Here is a 23,478-nt window from a genome sequence, read left to right on the forward strand (position 1 = left end):
TAAATACCGCAAAGGTGTCCCAAAAATGACACCAATTTTTACGACTTAAGTTCGAAAAACAAGATTAGTTGTACTATTTCAGTACTATCCCCAAGCTTGGATAATGTAATAAACTGACATACGGAAAAACAAAAAACCTATTCCCTACGGTAATCGAACTTATGCCATCGACTAGCAACAACTTTGAGTCTTATGCCTTAGCATGCTGTCATCCAAATATCAGCCACTTAAATAGAGGCTGTTATTTACAAATACTAGCTACACAGACTTAATTTGGCACTTTAGAGAAGGTGGCACTAATTTATACGACTGAAAACAAAAAGTGAAATAAAGTGATAACAATTGTTAATTAAATCGCATCTACGAAAATAATTGAAGAAGCTAATCAAAATGCAAAAACAAAAACAGTTCGGGAACACATCAGTTTTATACAAAAAAGTTTTTTGAAGATCCATTTTCACGATTCCTCAAAAATATCTGGGACCAATTTTATACATTTTTCTACAACATTAAAAGGTGATTTCATTCTCCAAGTCGATTTCGTTCATCAAGTCTTCACAGTTTTGAGAAAACACTAAGAAATGGAGATTGGCCAAAAAACGCATTACCACTACTCATTTTAAATTTTGAGCTTAAATGGTCGATGAAAAACCGTCTTTCTTCAAAATAAATTTTAATTTAGAATATGATGAGATATGGTTTTAAAGATAGAGTTTTCCTACGCCAATTTTGCAGCGACCTTTCGGCCTCCTGGTTGTGTAATCCGATTACATAATGGATTGCATAAACAAAGGATGCGTCATTCCACACTGCAGTATAAAAATACTTCATTGAAAAATAAATCAACTGACAACAGCACCGTCAGTTCATGTTTTAGACAACAAGAACGTCATCAGCAGAGCAATTGAGGTTATTTATCGGTTGAAGTGAGTTAACTGGGGTTAAACAGGTTTTTGAACAAAGCAAGAATCAAGACATTGTTTCGCTATTTCGATCAATTTAAAGCTTCAAATATCGTCATGCGCTGTAGCTTGGTTGCTCGAAACATCATTGGCGTCAACTCCGTTCAAAGAAAGTCTAAAAAAAATTGACAAGAATTTTTTCCTGTTTTTGTTTTCAACTAACTTTTTTTTGAGTTTCCTTCTCCGAACAAAGTTGACTATTGTCCGTTTATAAAGCACTAAACCACTTAAAGATGACTATTTTAACCCTGAGAATTAAAAACTTTGGGTAATTTCAAGTCGTCGGATATTTGGTGAGACATCAAAGAGAAATGCTGAACATAGTTTGAGACGCTTTGAGTTAATTTTTTTTCTTCTATTGTGGGTGATTCTTCTTTGAAGTTAGAATTGCATTAGTCTGCGGTGTTTTCCTCTTTTGTACACCCACAAGCTGTTGGTAGCTCCACCATCTGAAAAAATACACTTTTAAAAAAACCTTTCCGAAAAATGATATATGTTCAATGAAAGTTTTTGGAAAAGATATATTTTCATGAATAAACTGCGGCAGAGGTAAACTGGGGGAAATAACACCCTCCTTGCTTCCTTAACCTGAAACCATAAAACAACTGAAACTTAATTGTAATTTGCTCATTTATGCTATTTCATTGATTTAGTTCATATTTCTTCAAATTTTTCTATTCGCATTGAACTGAATAGAAATGGATTTAAAAAAAAAGCTATTGAAACCATTATTAAACATAATTGAGATCACGCAAAGATCGGTAGTTTTTGATAAACACCGAATGCAGCGATGGCGTTTTCAGTGTAATACGCAAAATCTGTGTTGGAATTTTGAAATGAAACCTGTGAGGAATCCCTAGACAAATCATTGAACACTATTAGATCATTACATTTGGCTTCTGACTTACCACTTCCGATGGGCGAGTGATTGCGCCCTGGCCAGGTACAAACAAGGTGTCCAGAGTGTCCACTGTCCTGTTGAACGACTGCAGTGGTTTGCAGCAGTGGTTCAGATTCAGACAGCCCCCCTTGCACTCCCTGCCCTTGTACACTCGAGTGCCTCTCCCATTCGGTCCACGCTCAGTCACTGTCTTGCTCACCAGTGAACACTCCACAGGGTCAGCCTGCACGTTAGCTACAGAATACAAAAAACATTTGTCAAAAATATTGATAAATTGTATCTACATGTTGTTTTCTATAAAACAAAGCGGCGGACGCTAAAAAATGAATTCAAATTACAAAATTCGCTCGAACAGAAAAATTTCATCAAATTTCATACGTTTCAATTTGTTTTTATTTTTAGTGAGAATTTTTTATTGTCATTATTTTGTTAATGGTGCACTCAGGGGCGGATCTAAGATTTTCTCGGGGGGGGGGGGGGATTTCCAAAAAAATTTTGAAAATTTTGTCGACCTTTTTTTTAGGTCGACCAAATTGACTTTCTGAGCTCTCCCAAAGCACTACAAAGACCCTGTTTTGGCCACAATTTCTGCGCCGCAAAATTTTGAAAAAACAGGCCAATAAAGGCGTTTTTAGGCACTTTTTGGAAAATGTTTCACCAAAAATCGCGATTTTTCGGCGCGCGCTCCCCCTTCAAAATTAGTATGTATTGGCGCCAAAGGCGCCTTTAGAAAATTTTTAGGGTCCGTCACCAAAAAAGAATATCTCAAAAAAGTACAAAGGGGGGACCCTTTGGGTCGGCAGGGTGTCGAATCCCTGAGGGGGAAGGGGCGTCCGCCTCCCCCCCCCCCCCAAATCCGCCCCTGGGTGCACTAAGCCCTGAAAATTTAGAAAAAAAAATTTTAACGCAGAGGCGAAGCTGCGCTTCGCAGACACCAGCGAGGAAAATGCAAAAAAGAGCTCTAAACAGGCAAAACAAAGTGAAAAAAGGAAAAAAATTTAAATAAGCTTGAGAAAAAAAAACTGATTATCAATTTTGAGACTAATAGTATCACAGCCGCTTGTAATTTTAATAACGCTAGCCACCAATAAAGCAGCAAAAAATTTTGAGCAAAAAAAAACAAAAACTAATTCATTGTTCCGGATTTGAATCTCCGACCTGCTGATTAGGAGCGTCACTCACCTCCTCGCTCGCATCTGCGCCACGGTAACTTGAAAGTAAACTAGTGGCCCAGCTAATGCTGGATGTACCTGTCTTACCGTTTTTATTAATTCATTGTACTGATACGGAAATGCGTAATTTTCAAAATTTCATAAAATGGATTGTACGCAAAACTTAGTAATTTTTTTGCTTAAGTAGGAGATTAGCTGCTTATTTAAGGAAAAACTATCAGTCACTCTTTCAATTGAATTGTTTTTCTCAGATTTGGCTGAGTAGTTTTCGAAAATGCGAAAAAATAATCCAAAGAATGATGAAAAACAATTAAAATTTGACCTTTACCTAAATCCACAAACTTTTCTGTATTAAAGCATGGGAATTGTCTTTTATGCAGGGAAAATTTTTATAACCTGGTATTAAGATTGACCCTTAATATCAGATTTAGCTAAGAGTTTTCGGGAAAAATTATGAAAGTTCTAGAAAAAAACGGTTAAATTTCAAAAAAAAAAACAGATTACTCAGAGAACATTTAAGCACCATATTAGTTTGAAAGAATTAGCCACAACCTCAGAATCAGCAGGTTAGTTTTTGAAAAAAAAATTCAAAAAAATTACATAAATTGGACATTTTATAAGGCCATATTTGTTTTATCCAAAACGAAAGGCATAGCCGCTTGCGCAAGAAAGATTCACATAACTGTGTTTTTTTATTTCGGTTAAACCCTTAGTCTCCGATTTGGCAGGATTTGAGAACAGTTTTACAAATTAACCGAAATGTCAAAAAATGGGCTTGCTTAAGGCAATAACGTTTTTCTACTGAATTAAGAAAAAACCGCTTTAGAATGGGAGATCTCCATGATCTGTTTTTTCGATTTAAACCTTCATCTCAGATTTGCGCACTTAGTATTTGAAAAAAATCAAAATAAATAGATCAAAAACCCCCTATTAAAATTTTCGAAGGCCGTAGAACGTGTGGTAAAATCAAAAGATACTAGCAAAATATACAGGCAGATAAAAAAGCAGCCAGTTTGGTCATTGTTTTTTTTTTGAAAAACAGTGCAGTAGTTTTTGAGAAAATTTGAAAATTCTGCAAGAAAAGCAAAAATTTTTCAAAGAATCGCAAAAAAATAACACATCTTATACAAGCAGGACCTAACACTAGCCAAAAACAAAGCCAAAAAATATGCTATTAAATTGCCTACGCTTAAGTGGGCTTAATAATGATCAAATTGAAATATACCAAAAGTGCCACCATATGAGCCCTTTTGTTTGCTACTTAGGTTAGAAAAAAAATTCTTCGTAATAATATACTACGCTTCGCTTGTGTGAACAAAAAATAAGCAAGGATCAAACCGCTGACCTCACTTTTTTTTAAGTGATATCTACTGTTAGTAAACTTACTGGAGTCGTCGCATTTGCCATCGTACTGGACAGCAGTGTCATTAACTGTCTTCTCACACGCCTTCTTCCTCAGTTCACACTCGGAGGAGAAGGTGGTGCCTGCATCCCCACAGACAGGAGAGACAGGGACGAACTTGCACTCGGGACACCTGCACATGGCACTCCTGCACACCTGGTACTCCTGGTCAGCTCCACTGCACGTCATGTTCTTGCACGGGTCTGAAATATCGGCACAAACAATTGATTGTCGATTGAACAAATGATTGTTCACACACTCAAATGATTGTTGCATAAGAAAAAAATCAAATTAATTCTCGGTCTACAACTTCCAATTAAGGTTCAAAAACGGCACTTTTCCGGGGTATAAGTTTTTGGCAACTTTCAGAGCTGAAAAAACCTGCATGAATAACACAAAAGGGCCTTTCTAATTACATAAAACGTTTATCGCGTAAGTTAGGAAAAACAAGAAATGATGTTGCTTTGGGGTTTAGTTTGATACTGGTTTCCGTGTATTTGATTAAATGTTAATATCATTGAGAAAAGTTACGGTTTTAATAGACTAATTGACATAGGAGCAGACAAAACTGATTAAAAAGAGCTAATGACCTTTTCAGAAAACTTTTACATGCAAAAGTGAAATTTTCAGACACAAAGAATGCTTCAAGGTCACCTAAAAGTTCAAATTAGCATGCAAAAATTGCTCAAAGTTGGCATACTGTTCTTTTGGATTCTATCTGTCTGTTCCAACTTTTTTGGCACTAATTATAATATACAGAAAAAGAGCGTTTATAGAGTTGCAAAAGTTCGGACAGACAAAAATAATTAAAAAGAGCAATCTGCCAATGTTGAGCAATTTTTGCATGCAAATTTGAATTTTTGGGTGACATTGAGACAAACTTTCTGTCTGAAAAATTAGCGTTTGCATGAAAAAAATGGTCTGAAAAAGGTCATTTGCTCTTTTTAATTATTTTTGTCTGTCCGAACTTTTTGCTACTAATTATACTTTGAGACAGTGAATAGTTTCAATTGAAGGGTTTAGTCGTGGGAGAGAGGAAAACTGACCGTCATTGCATGGTGCGAGGTAGCAGTACTTCTCTTCCACATTCTCATTCAGAGAGGGACACTGTTTGCCATTCTCGTTCGGCTGCTGCTTGATGCTCCTAGTTCGCACACTCTTCCCCACTCCACAGTCGATCTCACTCTCGCTTATCTGGGCCATAGTGAACGCCCTACATCTTCCCCACTCGGACCACGGGGACATGACACAGTCTTCTGGACATACGCCCTCCGACACCTGAACACAATCATCAATCAACTCGCAGATCAAGGCAACAAAAATAACCAATAATTGGAAGTTTCAAAATTTTTTAGTAAAGTAGATTATTACAAAGAGGCGAAGCGGAGTTTCGAACCACTTGCGATACAATCGAAAAAAAAACACAAAAATGAAAAAAAAAACTTGTCGGAAAAATTCGAAAACTGAAGAAAAAACTAGATGTAACAAAACGAATAAGGCCAAGTGATATGAGAAAATGCATCACGAAACATTAAAAACATGCATCACTGTTCCTCAGATGCATGTTTTCAATGTAGGGAAATTTAAAAAAATCATAGAAAGTTGTCTCTTGTCGCGGAGTGGTCTGTTATTTCGAGTTGTCGCATAACAAATAGGGAAGGATATTAGGACCATCATTAGGTCTTTTCCTCTGAGCAGATGAATGCTGCAAATTGACGTCAATGTGCTATGATGTTTAGGAAGAAGTTAACTGATTGCCATGAGTACCTTTTTGAGTGAGTCATCTGATGAAGTGTTGTGTTTTAGAGCACAGATGGTCCGGTCCAAAACACACTCACTAGGGTATGTCATGCCATCACTGCCACATACTGAAAATTCAACCGAGTACGTTAAACTACAGGCGATTGCAGATATGAGAGCTAGTGACAAGCAAATGCTGTATATTTTTCAAGGGTCAAGTTTCAGAACTTTGCAGCCCAGTTTTTTTGCAATTGAAGCTCAAAAGTTGGTTGATGAAATACGAATAGATACTATGCGAAGCGCAATGACAACAAAGGTTGACCCTTTTTTTGACAGGGCTATCTTCAACAGAGAAAAGTTTTAATGTAGCTTCAAAATAAAGCTATCGAAAAAGCGGAATTGATTTAAGCAAGTGATTGAATTAAAGCAAGCAAGCAAGCGATGAAATATTTTTCAAAAGTAAAATTGAAGCTTTTGGTTCAATCTAAGCTGATGAGCAAAAGCCAATGAAAAATTTAGCAAAATAAAAATAATATATCAATTTTACCTGGACGTCCTGAAAAACTACAAACTGTTAGATCGCTCATTTGAAATTCCTGAAGCTTAAATATTGCTGTCGTTTGCTCCGATTTCAATTTTTAATGTCCAAAATTTAAATTCGTTTTCGGACTTTGTTAACTACCAACCCTCGCCTCCATATGGTAAGTAATTAACTTCAAGTAACACAACGGTTAAGCATATACCAATATTGTAGCTCGCAACGATCCCTCCTTCAAAAAGTGGGAGGAGAGGAAAGTTCAGAAAATCCGCTTTCTGAGATGGTTGAAGTTTTAAACTGACCTGGCTCGTAGATGGTTTCATTGCATTTCTTGTCACACTTGCAAGTTGGTCTTCCGTGAACCGGGTCTTCGATACACTTGCTTCCTCCCAGACATTCGATAGACTCACAATCCTCCTTACAAGGTCCAACATAGTCGACCTCCACTTTTATATCCAACGGGCAGTTAGCACTGATCATTTGAGTTGCCGATGTATACTCCTTACCATCTGTACCACACATAAGCGTCACACCTTTGTTTCCCTTTTGAAGGTTACTGGGCACTCGGCACTTGCACTCGGGTTTGTTGTCGGCCGAGATCTCACATGTTTTGTAAGGTCCACAAGTCAAGGGTCCGCAAAGAGGCTCGCATAGGAGTCCATTTCCGAAGTATCCTGTGTTACATGTGCATGTATAAGTGCCTTCGGTATTCGTGCACTCGGCGTTGGAGTCGCAGGCGAGCGGGTTTTTGCATTCATCTACGTCGACACACTTGACTTTGCCGGTAGCCGGATCTCGTTTCTTCTCGAATCCGGACTCACATCGGCAGTCATACCCGTCTGTTGTCACATCTAAAACGTAACAAATAGATCTTAAGCTTTCAAAACGAAGTTTCAGCGTCAGACAAATCACATTGTCACACTAAACGTTAAGTCAAATTGATGTGCCTTAAATTCCCAAAAAGTGATTTCAGTGAAATTTATTTTATTTAAACAAGATATATGGTTACAATTATTTCAGCGAAAACTCACAAATATAGCCAGAAACTAAATCATTACTTGCGTCACAATCAATCAAATACTTTTTGAATTTTTGTTTTAGTTCTTTCCTCTAAATCTTGAGAAACCATTTCGAAATATAGGGCTCATTAAATGTGCTTTTTCCAATCAGATAGTCTGTTCACTTTTATTTGCGGCGTTAATCTTACCAGATGCGGTGACCTTGACCCCTCCTGGTCCCACGTAGAGCAGCATGTTTCTGTTCTCCTGTCCTATTCTGATAGTGTTTCCCACGTGGTGACAGTGCACAGTCGTGTATGAGTCACTATCCGTGAACTCACCCATGCACGGTGCACACTTCCCTGTTGGACCACACACTTCAGCGAAGCCATGAGTGGCGTAGTTGCCGTAGTCTATAATAAGATGCCAACTTTAACAAAAAGTCAAAAAAATTTATTGCAACTAACCGTAAAAAAACTTCCTTTTTAACAATCGAAACCTTGAGATGAAATTTGATCTCAATATTTTGGGTCACGCAAACCACTTGAACAGAATGAACCTTCAGTTTTGATCGACACAGAGCATTGTTGAAAAAAATGACCTCTAAATTTCGCTCAAAATGGAAAAAAAAAACTAAGACTAGACAGACGGTCAACCACCTACTTAAAACTGATAAACTTTCATAAACTCCCTTCAGGGACTTATAACCTCTCTTCTATGACAAAACACACTCACTGTTCCTCTGCTGCAACACGTGAACAGACTTGACGAACTTTGTCTCGCCTAGATCGAAGGTGGCAAACAGGGTCTCCTCCAAGTTAGTTCTCCAGTACTCAATCACGAAGTTGCTCTCGACACCCACAGGCTGAGGGCTGGTCGACACAAAGCTCACCTCCATTTTTTCCGCGTCAGAGTAGCGGACTGAACAAAATGACATAACAACTTAAACAGCTTCAAGTTAATCGGTATTACTTTTCAGAGGTAGATAGAGCGAAGCGCTTCTTCGATATAGTTTTACAAAAAAAATTAATGAAGAAAAAAATTCTCATATACATTGGTTTTTATTGTTACATGAAGCAGTTACGAAGATCTTCGTTTTTGTAAATAAAAATTTTCCAGCTTTAAAATGAAAGTTTTGTGCGGTTGATAAAGCTAAATGGTTAACAAGAATATCATTTTAAAGAGAATTAAATGAAGCAAAAGTTGCCAAGTTTTAATCCGGATAGCTCCTTTGAAACCAGTTCATTAATCACTTGTCAATCGTCCGAAGTAATTGCAACAAAAACGGTAGAAAGAGAGATAAAAAAGATCATTTCGTTGCTTGAATACAAAAAGTTGGAGTTTCTGTCTCGTGACAGCCCGAGTCGAAATTTTACGCCAAATTTGCGAGAAGATTTGAGGAGTTTGAGGGTTCGTTGATAAGATTACGCCAATAACATTAATTCGGAATGAGTTTTGTGTTTTTTTTTCAAGAATAATGACAATGTGCTGATTTTGAACTTTTCTGCTTACTGAGATTGTCGTCTACTTGCAGGTTTACACAGACACTGCCCTCTATGTCTGCACAGGGGTCTACCGTGCCCTCCTCACACTCGTCACTGTCCACACAAACCACACTCTCGTCCTTCAGCTCCCGGGAGAATCTGAGAAAGAAAAATGAATACCAAAAAACGAAGGCATAAGATTGAAAAGTTAAACGAAAACTTAACTTTTAAAAACTAAACATAAAAAATTTAACTTACGGAAAACCACCCAAACCTGGAGTGTTTTATGGTCTCTCAGTTTTTTTCTCTTCGCAAGCTGCATTTGATTTAAATTCATATTGCACGATTTGTGTAGATTTTTTAAAAATCTGATAAGCCAAATATACCAACCCAGATGCACACGTGCATTCGAATGAGCCATCAGTGTTCTCACAAGTGCTTCCAGAACCCACACAGAATCCCTTCAGCTCACACTCATCCAGATCTTCACACTCGCCGGCCAGGTTCCGGAAGAACCCAGCGGGACAGTAGCACACGAAGCCGCCGTACAAATTAGCACAGATTTCTCCGTCACATGTAGAGTTGTCAGCACATTCGTCGATGTCTGCAAAGGAACAGTATATGTTTCCACGGTTCAATCAATAAAAAAATTTCAAAAAAAAAATTGCAGTTAATTTTCGCCAACGTCAATTATCTCTTTCATTTTGGATTTTAAGTCGTTCAAAATAGATTATTTCACAAGCGTCAATGGTTTTTACTGATAACAGCACATAATAAAATAATTGAAAATAGAAAGATTATGCGATTTCTGAACAAGGTAGAAACTGATTTCTTATGATATAAAAATTGACACACACCATCACACGGGCCGTCTTCTGTCGTTCTCTGGAATCCATCGAGACAGTCGCACTCATAGCCCTCGTCAGTGTCCCTGCACTTGGACATGAAGGGACAGTCATGGTCATACTTGGAGTGCCATCTGCAATGTTATCAGTTAAACTACAAATGTGTAATCACTTCTGATAAAACACGCAAGAAAAAAAGAAGAAATTCTTATGATGTTTTCCAGAATGAGACGCATGTCTCCCTTTTTGAAAACAATAATTATTGCTGGAAAAAAAGATACACAAATTCTGAAGATGAATTTCAACCTCTCTTACTACCCAAGAAAACAGCAAAAAAGTTTTTAAAATTATAGAAAAAATTTTCTGTTGATTTTTTTCTCCAAAATTTTGCATCAAATACTGTGCCTCGATATACGTAACATTCTGCGCAACTTGCGCAGCAACTAGGTGACTTGTTCGTATTGTTATTACTTGGCCTGGCAGTTGTTGACTGGGACGCAGGTGGTTCCGTCGAACTTGAGGTTGAAGCCGCAGTCGCACTTGTAGCTGCCGGGGGTGTTGGTGCACGAGACAGGTGGGGGACCACATGGTTGCAATACACACTCGTCGATATCTGAAAAGGGGGAACATTTTAACTTCATATCTTACCATGCTTTTTACTAAGATGCAAAACTTGGTCACAAACAAAAACATGGGCGACATACAGTTTGTTAAGAGCCCTGAATGCAAAGAAACAGAAAAACAACTTTTTTTTAAATTAACTTTGGAATTTCAAAGAAACAATATATGCCCATAAGGCTCGATGCGCTTCCAGAACAATTTACGATCGACACTTTTTTGCTAAAAATTAACCCAATTTGAGAAAACTGGACAAATAGATAAATTATTTATTCCGGTAGGAAATCTGTAAATTATTATCCATTTTCGCAATTAGCTCTCAATCACGTTTTTCGTGACCTTTACAGTTTTGATTTTTGACAGCTGAATTTGCTTTCTTTTTAACAGAGGTAATGAAATGGACCTCAAAAAAATCGAAAGTCCAACCGCGAAAAAATCAAACTTCAGCCAGAACAAATTTTAAAACATTTTCCTGAACAAAAAAAATCACAAAGAGCTATATAATAAAATTCACTATGCTTATGACTTTTAAAAAGACTGCTCGTATCAGGCCAAATCCCTGAAAATTCCGATTGCTTTATAAGGTCTATGGAGCAGTGTTCGCTTTCAAAAAATGATGAAATTTTTTTAAAAAAAAAATAGAAATTTTTTTCAGGTTTTTTTTTGTCGAAAATCATCCCCCACACGATATATTACGTACAAAATGATATATATTTCGCATATCGCAGAGCATTAAACAGACCAAGAGAATCCACATCCACAAAAGAACAAAATTGAATCCACTTCCAAGACGGCTTAAATATCTCTTACATTCAATAGCACGAAATAATATATCGCGCGCAAAATGGTCACAAATCGGCCAAAATGGCAATCTTTAAACCCCCATAACTTTGACGAAAAAAGATCACAGGTGAAATATCTTTCTAAATTTGTGCACAGGACAAATAATAGGTCACTTTCTTCGAAAGTCGAAACTACGACACCTAAAAAAGATTGCAGTTATCGAACCTTGATGAAGGTTTTGTTTCCTATGGTAACTTGATGTACATGCAGATTCAAAATAAGCAAATGAAAGTCTTAAAAAATCTTTAAAAAAAAACAAACTTTAGCAGCGAAAACAGCCAAACCTCATGTATTTTTGACAATTTATCTTCAAATGCGTACAAATACATCTTGCGTCTTAAACAGTTTGAATCGGTCTAACATGAGAAATCTTTTCAAACGAAGGCAGTTTATCATTTGAGCACCGGTTTATTCAAACCACAAATGCTCGTATGTATAATCAAATTTGAAGCCAATTATATTTTCGTCTCAATGATAACACTTACTTTTACACAGCTCTAAAGTAGGCCGCTCAACAACGTTACGACGGTTCAACTTTTTTAACAGGCCAGAGAAGTATTCGTCAATGAGAACAAATTCCTTGTTTGAATAAAATATATTTCGGCTCCATTAGCCCAAACCCGATATGGACAACTTAGTTAACTATTTTATATCATTACTTCTGATAAAACTCTGCCTCACTTTGTCACAAACTTCAGGCAATTCGGATGGCCAAAGTGACTACTCGAAGGAAGACAGTTCTATTTGCATGTTCGATGTGGTAAGTACACAGAAAGCCTCCAGACAATATGATAAAAATTTAGACAACTTTATAAATTTTAGCCAAATACGACATATATAACAGCTCATCTAAAACATTTCTACAATTTCCAATAAGAGTAACTTCAAATAATCTGCAAAGCTCATACGATCAATCTGTTTCGTCCATTAGTTTTGTAAAGAATTGAACTGTTTTTGAGGATGAAACAGAAAAAAAAAGAAAATTTAGGAAGTTTTCCCGATGAATTAATCGAATACATGAATGTACTTAGTGCTAAAAAAAGATCCAAAAATTGAATTGAATCAGACGTCTGATTCAATTCAATTTTAGTAGCTTTTTTCAGCAATCAGGTTAAATTTTTTTAGTTTCCAGTAAAATAGCAGTTCCATAGCAATTTTCCACTAGATTTGATTTGAGACAGCTTCAAGACACAGTCGCATAAAAAACTTTGTTATTTATTTAGAATCAATGCCAGGTGCCTGGAAAGTACAGACAACTGATGGAGTGACTGGACTCTGTGCAAATCAGTGTGTACTATTTGAAGCAGGAGAACAGCTGTGCCAGCTGCATGCTCACACCTGGGCTCCTATTCCCCACGTCATCGCAGCAAACATCCAAGGTCAGAGATGTCTACGACATTTGAACTTGATTCTTTGCCGAACCTAATTTTGCCACATTTTTGACATGATTATGCCGCCAAATTAGTAAATTGAAAGACTCAAAACTCAAAAATCAAAAAGAAATCATTTAAAGCAACAACTAAACTATGATTTGAAATTGGAATCTGAATCACCCAAAAGTATTGCCATTGTCATTGGCGCCCAATAGTTTTTAAAACAAAGAAACCGAAACCAAGGTTTTTTTTTGTTGGAAAAATCAACGAACCCATCCTTATACTAACCAGTCATATTGTTTATTTTTATTTTTTTGGATTGTAAGTTCCAAAGAAAAAAAAACTCAAAATCATTTTTTTCTGTTACAATACAATTGCGAGGTTCCATGTAATCAAAGGAATTACATATTGGCCATTTTACATTTTTGCCTAACACGTCAAAACGTGAATTAAGATAAGGAGACAAAGTCAATTAAAAATGAATTCAACCTATGATGCTGTTTTTAAAGTCATAGAAACAGACGTAGAAATTTTAGCAAAAGCAATTAACCAAGCCATAAGCGATTCCGACGAAGTACAGATCATAAACGATTTCTTAACGGAATTGAAGAGCTTGCTCGACGATGCCAATAACGAAGCAGTCAAGATAATGCGCACCGGAACGGACCAGCAAGACTCAATCATTGAACGATTGAAAACTTTGAAAGTTTTGTACCGAACGGTCCAACTACGATCAAAACGATACGAGCGTACCCTCAACAACACAGCCACGTCTTCTTTAAACTCATCACGAGTAGCCAGCAACGTCTCGACGCCTTCAATAATACGACAAGCCTTGGAAAATCTTCCCCTTCGATGCCAAACGGAAAGTTTAACCCGTAGTACCACTACACAAAACGTCACCATGGACCAGGACACCCCGGACGATTTGCCACAATTTTCAGGATTGCCAGCAATCTTAAACGCTACTTCAAACCACAGATCAAATTCCGCCCAGGACAATTCAGGACTCCTACTTCGCCCCGGATCTAACAGCGACGCCAATACCTTGGATCATCGCATTCATCAACAACAAACAGAAACTGTTGGAACTCAAACTGCCCATGGAACTCACCTCCATCCTCAGTCAAACCTCTCATTGCAGCAGCCGAGCGCCGACTTGTCACAAAGTTCAAACCTTCAGCCGAACCACCCAGAAGCTCAACTTCAAGGAACGACAAAAGAATTGAACAATTGAACTCAACTCCAAATCGACAACCAGCAATTGACAGCAACAGTGGGACGAAGACCGAACTCAGAAGCTCAACTTCATGAAACGTCACCACACTCCAACCCTGGAACTCAAATCCAAGTTTTCAATCAGCAGATGAACGCACCAGCAACCCAACAAAGAAATGTTTCAGAGCCAATATTTCTTCCTACAGCAACTTCAAAAGCAGCTCAGAGTCAAATGATTGGACAGTAAATCACACACCCAATTCTTGCTCCCCAGACAGCTAGCCCCCCACATGGACTATACCAGCCTTCAAGCCTACAACAGAACCAGCCTCCAAGTCAGCAACAGAGGACACATAATCCGAATAGCGCCTTTAGACCCATCTTGACGATTGGAAATCAGAATTCAACCAATCATCCCCCCACCAACGTGTTCAGTGGACACCAGACGACAGCTAAGGGTATCACAAACATCAATGGAGTACCGATACCAGCACAACCTGCACTACTGCCAACAAACCAAGGAGATCAACGAACAGCAACAAATTGGACCTCCAGCCAGCCGACCCTGACTCACCAATGTACACAACCTGCCATGCGATCGTACCAGGAAGGATTTCTGGGAACCACGACAGCATACAACCCTACGAACATGCCGACATCATCAACCACAGCCTTCACTCATGCAGGCTGCAGGGGACCAACAGGAACAACTCACCAAAATATCAACCGACCTCCCCCTCATCAACATGCAGTCCATCAACATGCAGCACATCAACATGCAGCACATCAGAACCAGCCGACTTATTTCCCGATTCCTACCAACCTTGGAGCAGCACCGACAGACCACAACCATCATCAAACGATCTCGAAGACATTCAGGAAATCAGTGCCCATTGTCAAACCATTCATATTCGACGGAGAACCTGAACAATGGTTAGATTGGATAGGACTGTTCAACGCACCCATCAACAGCACCGACATGACAAACTCGGAAAAGATGACACATCCGCAGAAACTTGTATCCGGAGATGCCAAATCTCTCATCCGAGGATATGGATGCAATGGAGCAATGTATGACGCAGCCCTTCAGCGACTGGAAAACGACTTTGGTAACCCGACGAAGATAGTTACATCCTTCCTTCGACGACTCGACGCCATCAGCGGCCCCAATCTACGACATACCAGAAGCTACAAGGACCTCGCCAACTTCCTACAGACAATGGTCGATACATTCACGACACTTGGATTCCAGCACGATCTACACTCTACGACAAATGTCCAAACAGTTTTGTCAAAACTGCCTACCCCTTGCCGACTAGAATGGAATAGATACAATCTGCAATGCAACATCAGACAACCATCACTCATCGACCTCACCAATTGGTTCAACATCTACGCCGAAGCATGCAGCGATTTGCCGAGCAACAGCATTAACAACAACACCAGAAACAGCAGCAGCAGCAACAACTACAACAGCAGCAACACTCAAGGATCATCATCCAACGGTCACACCCACCAACATGGACCATCGGATCACCGCGCCAATCAGAACAACCGGAACCAGCAACGCAGCCAGCAGCAACATAAATCTGGACAAAAGGATCAACGACGAGATTTTTGCCCGGAGAAACGCAATTGCCAGTACCTTGGAAAATGCCAACACTTCATCGCAATGAACCCAAAGGACAGATTACAGCATGCCAGTGACCTACAACTATGTTTCAACTGCCTCAGCCCCCACAAGTTCGCCGACTGTCAATCAACGCAAACCTGCCGGACGGACGGATGCAGTAAGAAACACCACACGCTTCTGCACAACAGCAGCACCTACAGCTCGACGACACAGAGGGAGACAGCCAACCGGAACTCCAGACAACATGAAGACACCACCAACTGCAGCACCAGCATAAGCAGAAGGAAATCGACTCGCCACATTCCGACCCTGCCAATAACGATCTCTCATGGCAAACATAGAGTTCATGCCTATGCAATGCTTGATTGTGGAAGCAAACTGACATTGCTTAAATCATCAATCGCCCTCCAACTCAAACCAGATCTGCAGTTAGACGACACCATCCAGCTAAACCAAGCACTGACATCATCAGACACAGCTTCTACAAAGATGACGATCGCGATTGGACCCTACAACCAGCAAAAGCAGCCATTTCAACTAAATGACATCGACGTCATAATGGATTGGAACCTTTCCCAATTCAACCCTGAACTCGTCAACTCCATCTGCCAAAGGAACGAGCCACTTCAACACATTCGGATAGCCACACTGCCCTCGAAAGAAATCGGAATCATCATTGGATGCGATTTCGCCGAACTCGTGACACCTTCAGAAGTAATCCATTCAAAACAAAATGTGCCTATTGGATGGAAAACGCCACTTGGATGGTCTCTCTGTGGACGAGACAATGCAGCGACACCCAACGACGTCAACACAATCAACTTCACGACAGATGATACACTGTTTCGCCACGTAGCTGAATGGATGAAATTGGACGCCGAAGGGATTTCAACTGACCAACGCAGCCTCTCAACAGACGACAAGGAAGCTCTCCGCATCTTGGAATCTTCAACAACCCGCTTGCCCAATGGACACTACGAAGTTGGAATGCTTTGGAAACGTGGACAACAACTGCCAAACAATAGATGGCTTGCCAAGAAGCAGCTCGACAGCCTTCTCCAACGACTGAAGAGAAACACCGAGATGGCACAGAAATATCAGGAGACCATCGACACCGACTTGCAGAAAGGTTTCATAGTCAAAGTTGATGATTCTCATGAAGACTCAACAGGAAAATGGTACCTTCCTCATCATCCAGTGACAAACATCAATAAACCTGGCAAGGTACGCCGAGTCCTGAATGCATCGAGCATCTACAAAGGAGTATCACTCAACAGCAACCTACTAACTGGACCAGACCTCCTCACAAACCTTACTGGAATCGTTATGCGATTTCGCGAGGACCAAATCGCTATTTCTGCCGACATTGGAGCAATGTTCATGCAGGTCTTCGTGAGCCCAGAGGACCAGCCGTATTTGCGATTTCTGTGGAAGGACAACACGGGCCAACCCGCAACCTTCCAATACACCCGCCACATCTTCGGAGCTACCGACTCACCATGTGTTGCCTGCTACGCCACTCGACAATGTGCGAACGACAATGCCGACAAATATCCAGCCTTGGAGCAAATCACAAAACGCAACATATACATGGACGACCTATACAAAGCCGTTTCAACGCCGACGGAAGCGACACAGTTAATGAACGACCTTCAAAAGATGTTCAGCCTTGGAGGTTTCAACCTCACAAAATGGACCTCAAACTCTCAACAATTCCTCACAACAGTTAACGAGAACCACTTGGAAAACAGCGACAGCCTCACCAAGAAGGAACGACCCCTCGAAAGAGTTCTTGGAGTGAAATGGAAACCAGACACGGACGTCTTTCTTGTGGAAGCAAAGAAGTTTCACGCCATTGACAAGAAGGACTTAACGCAGCGCAAACTATTGAAGTTTGCTTCTTCAATCTTTGACCCGCTTGGAATTACGATGCCACTTACAATTCGACTACGACAATCACTTCAACTTGCCTGGAGTAATGGACCTCAATGGGACAAACCTCTAAACATGGATCATTTAACAGACCTCAACGATTGGATAGACAAGCGAGGCCAATTCAACGACATCTGCCTGCCCCGGATTTACTTCAAAGCAGAAACGAAGATACTGGAAACCCAACTCCATGTATTCAGCGACGCCTCCGAACTTGCCTTAGCATCAGTTGCTTACCTCAGAATCAGATACGACGACGACACAACGGAACTCAAGTTCGTCATTGGAAAAGCCCGAGTAGCACCCATCAACAGAATGACAATTCCAAATCTCGAGCTTCAAGCCGCCACTAACGGAGCTAAACTGTCTCGTTTCATCAAAGAACAACATGGCATACGAATCGACAGTACGACACTATGGACAGATAGTACAACAGTTCTTCATTGGATAAACTCGCCGAATCAACGCCACCGGATCTTCATTGCCAACCGCCTTAATTTCATCATGGACTCAACATCTCCACTGGACTGGAGATACGTGCCTAGCAAAGACAACCCTGCAGACGACGGAACACGTGGTTACAAAGCATGTGACATGACTACCGATTCACGATGGATCAAAGGACCAGACTTCTTGTTAAGACCATCATCAGATTGGCCTAATCACCCACCAACACAACCATCAGCCGATATTCATCTGACAGACAACGACCCACAATCGCCAACATCAGTAATCGACTTTAACCGATTTAGCACTTGGACAAGAGCACTCAGAGTTACTTCATATGTTCTTCTCTGCGCAGAAAACATCAAAAGGAAGACACGCCAGAGCCTCTCACTTCAACACCTCACCTTAGGATTCGCATGGATCATTAAACACTCACAGAATCAATCATTCCCCAAGGAAATAGCATGCCTGACAAAGAAATCTGACATTCCACCCCGCAGCCCTCTACAACCTCTTTGCCCCTTCATCGACGATCACGGATACTTACGTGCCAAAGGACGACTACAGAAAGCCCCGCTTCTACTTTGCAGCCGACATCCAGTCATTCTGAACGCAGAAAACTACCCAATACAACTCTTCATGAAGCAAACACATGAAATAAATTCCCATTGTGGAATGGAACACACCCGAAGCATTCTTCAGCAGGACTTTTGGATCATAAGATCACGCAAGCATCTGAAGAAAACTATTCGACAATGCATACCTTGCCGACGCCTTCGACAGGAACCAGTGAAGCCTCTGATGGCAGATCTACCCCTACAACGACTCCCTTTATCGGAAAACAGTTACCCTTCTACTCAACAGGAATTGACTTCTTTGGACCCTTTGCCACGCGGAACAACGACGAGTACAGTAAGCGATACGTTCTCTTCTTCACCTGCCTCGTCACGCGAGCAGTTCATTCAGAAATATGCCAGCAAATTGACACAAACTCAACTCTACAAGCCATACGCCGTTTCATCGCTAGACGCGGTAAACCCACGATCATCTTCTCTGACAACGGAAAAGCCTTCGTTGCAGCTGACAAGGAATTACAGGAAAGCCTTTCTGAGATTCAACACAGCAACGACTTCAACAATCAATGCCAATTACTTGGAATAACCTGGAAATTCAACCCACCTGCAGCTCCTCACTTTGTTGGATCATGGGAACGCCTCATAAAAACATTTAAGATTGCCTTCTACAAAGTCATTGGAACACGGGCACTGGACGACGAAACTCTGTCAACCTTCACGTGCGAGGTTGAAGCTATGATGAATTCTCGCCCGCTAACCCACGTCTCATCAGACCCAACCGACGACGAGCCCCTTACACCCAATCACCTTCTACTAGGACGACCAACAAACAATTTGCCTCCCGGATTGTTTCTCCCTCGCCACACAACGGACAAGAAAACTTGGAAACAAGCTCAAGCCTTGAGTCAACAGTTCTGGAACAGATACCTCAAAGACTACTTGCCAACCTTGACAACCCGAACGAAATGGACAAAGCAAGTGGAAAATCTTCGGCAAGGAGACCTTGTATGGATACTGGAAGACCTAACGCCTCGAGGTCTTTGGCCCCTGGGACGGGTACTTCGTACTTTCCCAGGTGCAGACGGAATCGTTCGCTCCTGCGAAATTAAAACTAGCAGGGGGATTCTACACCGACCAGCAGTCAAACTCTCGCGAGTATTGGACCACAGTAACAACTAGATGACCAACATGATCAACGACAGCTAACAACTAGATGACCATTACAATCAACGACGACGTACCATCAGCTGACAATCAACGAACTATTTTCTAATTTGCAACCTGCAAATGGGCCCGGCTATGTCTACGACATTTGAACTTGATTCTTTGCCGAACCTAATTTTGCCACATTTTTGACATGATTATGCCGCCAAATTAGTAAATTGAAAGACTCAAAACTCAAAAATCAAAAAGAAATCATTTAAAGCAACAACTAAACTACGATTTGAAATTGGAATCTGAATCACCCAAAAGTATTGCCATTGTCAAGAGATTTACATGACATAGTGAAGGATATCCTTCTTCTGCGAGCTTTTATACACGAAAAAAGAAGCAGAAAAAACATAGCCAACAGACAGTTGGAAGAGAGTGCTAGGTAAATAAGACGACAAGTCATTAAGACGACATGACATAAAGACGACAAATGAGAGTTAAGACATGTAAATTGAACTGTAGGAATTTAAGCGATTTCTGCATCTCAGAAAAACAATTCGAGGTTTTGTGTGTAGCGTCGTCCTTAAGTCCCTCCAAAGCGGTTGTCGTCTTAACAGCTGTCGTCTTTGATACAGGTATGATACTTGGGTTTCACCAAAAAACAAGTATGAAAGATGGGTGCCACAATTTTTGGCAAAAATTCAAAAACGCAAGTGAACAAATGCTAGCCATATTTTCGAAGATTTTAAGGCCTATAATTTTTTCTACAGGGACCATCTTAATTTTAGGGACCCAACTATCATACTTCTATCTCGTAAATAGTTTCCTGGTGATCCTTATTAAAAATAGGCGCCTACAGAAAAATTTTAGGGTCCGTCAGCCAAAATTGGATATCTCAAAATAGTAAAAATGGGGACTCTTTTGGTCGGCAGGGGGTCGATTCCCTGAGGAGAGAGGGGGGTTTGCGGCATCCATCCCCCCTAAATCTGCCCCTGATCACGACCTATATAAAAATCTGAACTACGTTCATCGACTCTTACATATACAAAACTCAATTTTGACACAAAATTAAACCTTTTGTGAAGGGAAACAATGTTTGTTATGAAACTGGCCGAGGCGAAATCTTTCTAGTTGAAGTTAATTAATTGTTTTATTTTAGATCGTCATGTGTTTAACCGGTACGCCCGACCAAGTTTCCTTCCGAGTTCGGTCAGGAGCCCATAGTTTCAGTGGGACTTCATTTGTGGAAGACGGTTTCATAGTAGACATGAAGAGATTCAATCTCATCTCAGTTGACGAAGAGAGAAAAGAGGCGGTGATTGGGGTCGGAAACCGAGTAGGCGAAGTGTATCAGGCCCTGGAGCAGTTTGAGTTACTCATGGTTGGAGGCAAGTCTAAAATATTCTACTTAGGCTTAAGGGCGGATTTTTGGGGGGGGCAGGGTGGGCGGACGCCCCCTCTCAGGGATTCGACCCCCTGCCGACCCAAAGGGTCCCCCATTTGAACTATTTTAAGATATCCATTTTTGGCTGACGGACCCCAAAACTTTTCTAAAGGCGCCTTCGGCTTTAGAAAACGCTTTTTTGGCCTTTTTTTTAATATTTTGGCCAAACGAGGTTTTTTTTAGTACTTTGGGAGAGGTCGGAAAATCAAATTGGTCTAAAAAAAAGGTCGACGCAAAATTTTCGAAAATTTTTTAAAATTCCGCAAAAAAATCCTAGATCGGCCACTGATTCTACTAGAGTAATTTTATTCGTAGTGAATTGATCAAGTTGAACTTTTCGAAAAAGTAGTACTATTTTGAAAATGATATTATTACCTTCGTATTCGCAAAACGAGTAGCTGAGAAAAACCCTTGTATAAGCGATATTAAATAAATCTGTATTATAAAAATTGGATCTACTTAACAATCTCCGCCCCCCTTCAAGAAAGGGGGGATTGTTAAGTAGATTACTTGCAGCGAATTTTCGACCAATCAGAATGCAGCAAAATTCGAATTTACATACAACGCTCTAGTGCGAATTTACTGTTTATATTTACAGGGGTGGAGATTCTTTAGTAGATACAATAGGGGGGGGGGGGGGGGGGGGGGGGTTGTTAGGTAGATCCAAAAAATTTGTTAAAAGCTCAGTTGGGTTTATCTATTTTCTATTCAACAACATCAACGAATTAAATTAAGTTTCAGCAAACTCGTTTCAAAATAAACGAAACTGATTTTTTGATAGGCAACATGCTTTGGTTTCAGGTGACTGTCCTGATGTGGGAATCGGCGGTCTTCTGTCAACTGGGGGGACCGGCTACACCACCCGCAAATATGGTATCGCCATAAACAATGTCATCAACTACGAAATCGTCCTAGCTTCCGGAGGAATTGTCAACGCATCTTTCACAGAAAACCGAGATCTGTTCGACGTTCTGCGAGGAAGCGGTGCCTCGTCATTTGGGATCGTAACATGCGTAACTGCAAGCCTCGCGCCGCTTGAAGCCAAATATGCACTGGTTGAAATTAAAGTACAACCCAGTTCAATGGGCGAGTGGCTTCAATACTTCTTTTCCATTGCAAGTTCCCTGGACGAAAATGTTATGTTTTTATACTCATACTTGATGCCAGATTACATAATGATCCACGGAGCAATCGCAGGAAACTCTTTCTTGAACAAAACTAAGCAAGCAGAAATAGTCGACAGCATAATTGACGGAGCAGAAAAGAAGTCGGTTACTATTATTGAAAACAAAGTTATCGAGGTTTCATACTCTGATTTGTACTTGCACACTTATGGTGCAGATGCGCTTATAAAAGCGACAACTCCCAAATCGACATGGAAGAGAGACTTCAGAGCCGATGAAAACGATGGCCATGTTGGTATAATGAGTGGGTTCGTGTGTTCTCAGGACGTTCCTTTAGGGGTGTTCGAACAACTAGAAGAGCATTACTACAACCCGGACACAAATCACATTTTACAGAGTTACCATCTAGGAACAAACGTCGAGCTATTCGGGGGTGAACAATTTCCCGATGATTCTTACGGAATCTTCATGGGCAAAGGATGTCAAGGTATTGTCACAACGTACCCTTCAAAAACAGATGACCAGGAAACAAACGATGAAATCAAAGAGTTTCAACAAGGATTTTGGGATATTTTGCGACCATATACAAACTATTCATATCGAGGTTATGAAGATCTATCTGAAGGGCGATCTGATAATGGCGGCCAGGTAGAATTGATGGAGTTTCATTACGGAGAACAGAAATATCAAGCGATGGAGGTCAAGACCAAATATGACCCGCAGAATTTTTTCAAAAATCAAATTTCAATTCCAACTTTAGATTGCTACGAACAAAATGTTTGTCTGTGAGTGTCTGTCAGTGAAAAAGGTTAGCACTGTTCTTATGATGTAACTTATACTTACTCCGAAGTAATGCTCACATGTTTTTGTAAAACAGTGTAAAACGTGATTTGTCTACTCAATTGTGAAACTCTAAATAAATGTGATAATATAATTCAAACTGAGTCCCCCAACTTAAAGAATATTATCTTCAAGTTTATTAGCAAACAGCTATTAATTACGCAGTGAGATCATTGCTAAAACACTCGACAATATTTACCAAAAACCTCTGCGCTGCAAACAAAATTTTTGGAAAAT

General features: G+C 40.2%; 2 protein-coding genes across 4 annotated transcripts in view; one reads left to right on the forward strand and one right to left on the reverse strand.

Annotated features, from left to right (window-relative positions):
• Window positions 1–654: 654 nt before the first annotated feature.
• Window positions 655–23,478, reverse strand: part of LOC134841143 (uncharacterized) — a 112,121-nt gene continuing 89,297 nt past the window's right edge. For all 3 annotated transcript variants that reach the window (XM_063856941.1, XM_063856939.1, XM_063856940.1), the window contains 12 exons: window positions 10,514–10,655; window positions 10,055–10,176; window positions 9,588–9,801; window positions 9,226–9,356; window positions 8,449–8,634; window positions 7,923–8,126; window positions 7,018–7,566; window positions 6,205–6,305; window positions 5,484–5,715; window positions 4,422–4,640; window positions 1,871–2,097; window positions 655–1,411 (listed from right to left, as the gene is read on the reverse strand). In XM_063856941.1, the coding sequence (XP_063713011.1) occupies window positions 1,355–1,411; window positions 1,871–2,097; window positions 4,422–4,640; window positions 5,484–5,715; window positions 6,205–6,305; window positions 7,018–7,566; window positions 7,923–8,126; window positions 8,449–8,634; window positions 9,226–9,356; window positions 9,588–9,801; window positions 10,055–10,176; window positions 10,514–10,655 (2,384 nt within the window). In that variant the 3' untranslated portion in view covers window positions 655–1,354. The remainder of the gene's footprint in view (window positions 1,412–1,870; window positions 2,098–4,421; window positions 4,641–5,483; window positions 5,716–6,204; window positions 6,306–7,017; window positions 7,567–7,922; window positions 8,127–8,448; window positions 8,635–9,225; window positions 9,357–9,587; window positions 9,802–10,054; window positions 10,177–10,513; window positions 10,656–23,478) is intronic.
• On the forward strand, window positions 11,916–23,340 carry LOC134841144 (uncharacterized). The gene is made up of 4 exons (XM_063856943.1): window positions 11,916–12,263; window positions 12,727–12,882; window positions 20,993–21,221; window positions 22,079–23,340. Exons 2-4 carry the CDS (start codon window positions 12,832–12,834, stop codon window positions 23,188–23,190), a joined length of 1,392 nt encoding a protein of 463 aa, XP_063713013.1. The 5' UTR covers window positions 11,916–12,263; window positions 12,727–12,831; the 3' UTR covers window positions 23,191–23,340.

The sequence above is a fragment of the Symsagittifera roscoffensis genome, chromosome 3 (genome assembly GCF_963678635.1).
Source record: "Symsagittifera roscoffensis chromosome 3, txSymRosc1.1, whole genome shotgun sequence".
Taxonomy (NCBI): domain Eukaryota; kingdom Metazoa; phylum Xenacoelomorpha; order Acoela; family Convolutidae; genus Symsagittifera; species Symsagittifera roscoffensis.

Coding starts and splice junctions, on each gene's coding strand:
- LOC134841144 (XM_063856943.1), top strand. CDS start 12,832: ATGCTCACACCTGGGCTCCTATTCCCCACGTCATCGCAGCAAACATCC. Junction 12,883..20,992: donor CATCGCAGCAAACATCCAAG/GTCAGAGATGTC, acceptor GTTTTATTTTAG/ATCGTCATGTGTTTAACCGG. Junction 21,222..22,078: donor TGAGTTACTCATGGTTGGAG/GCAAGTCTAAAA, acceptor CTTTGGTTTCAG/GTGACTGTCCTGATGTGGGA.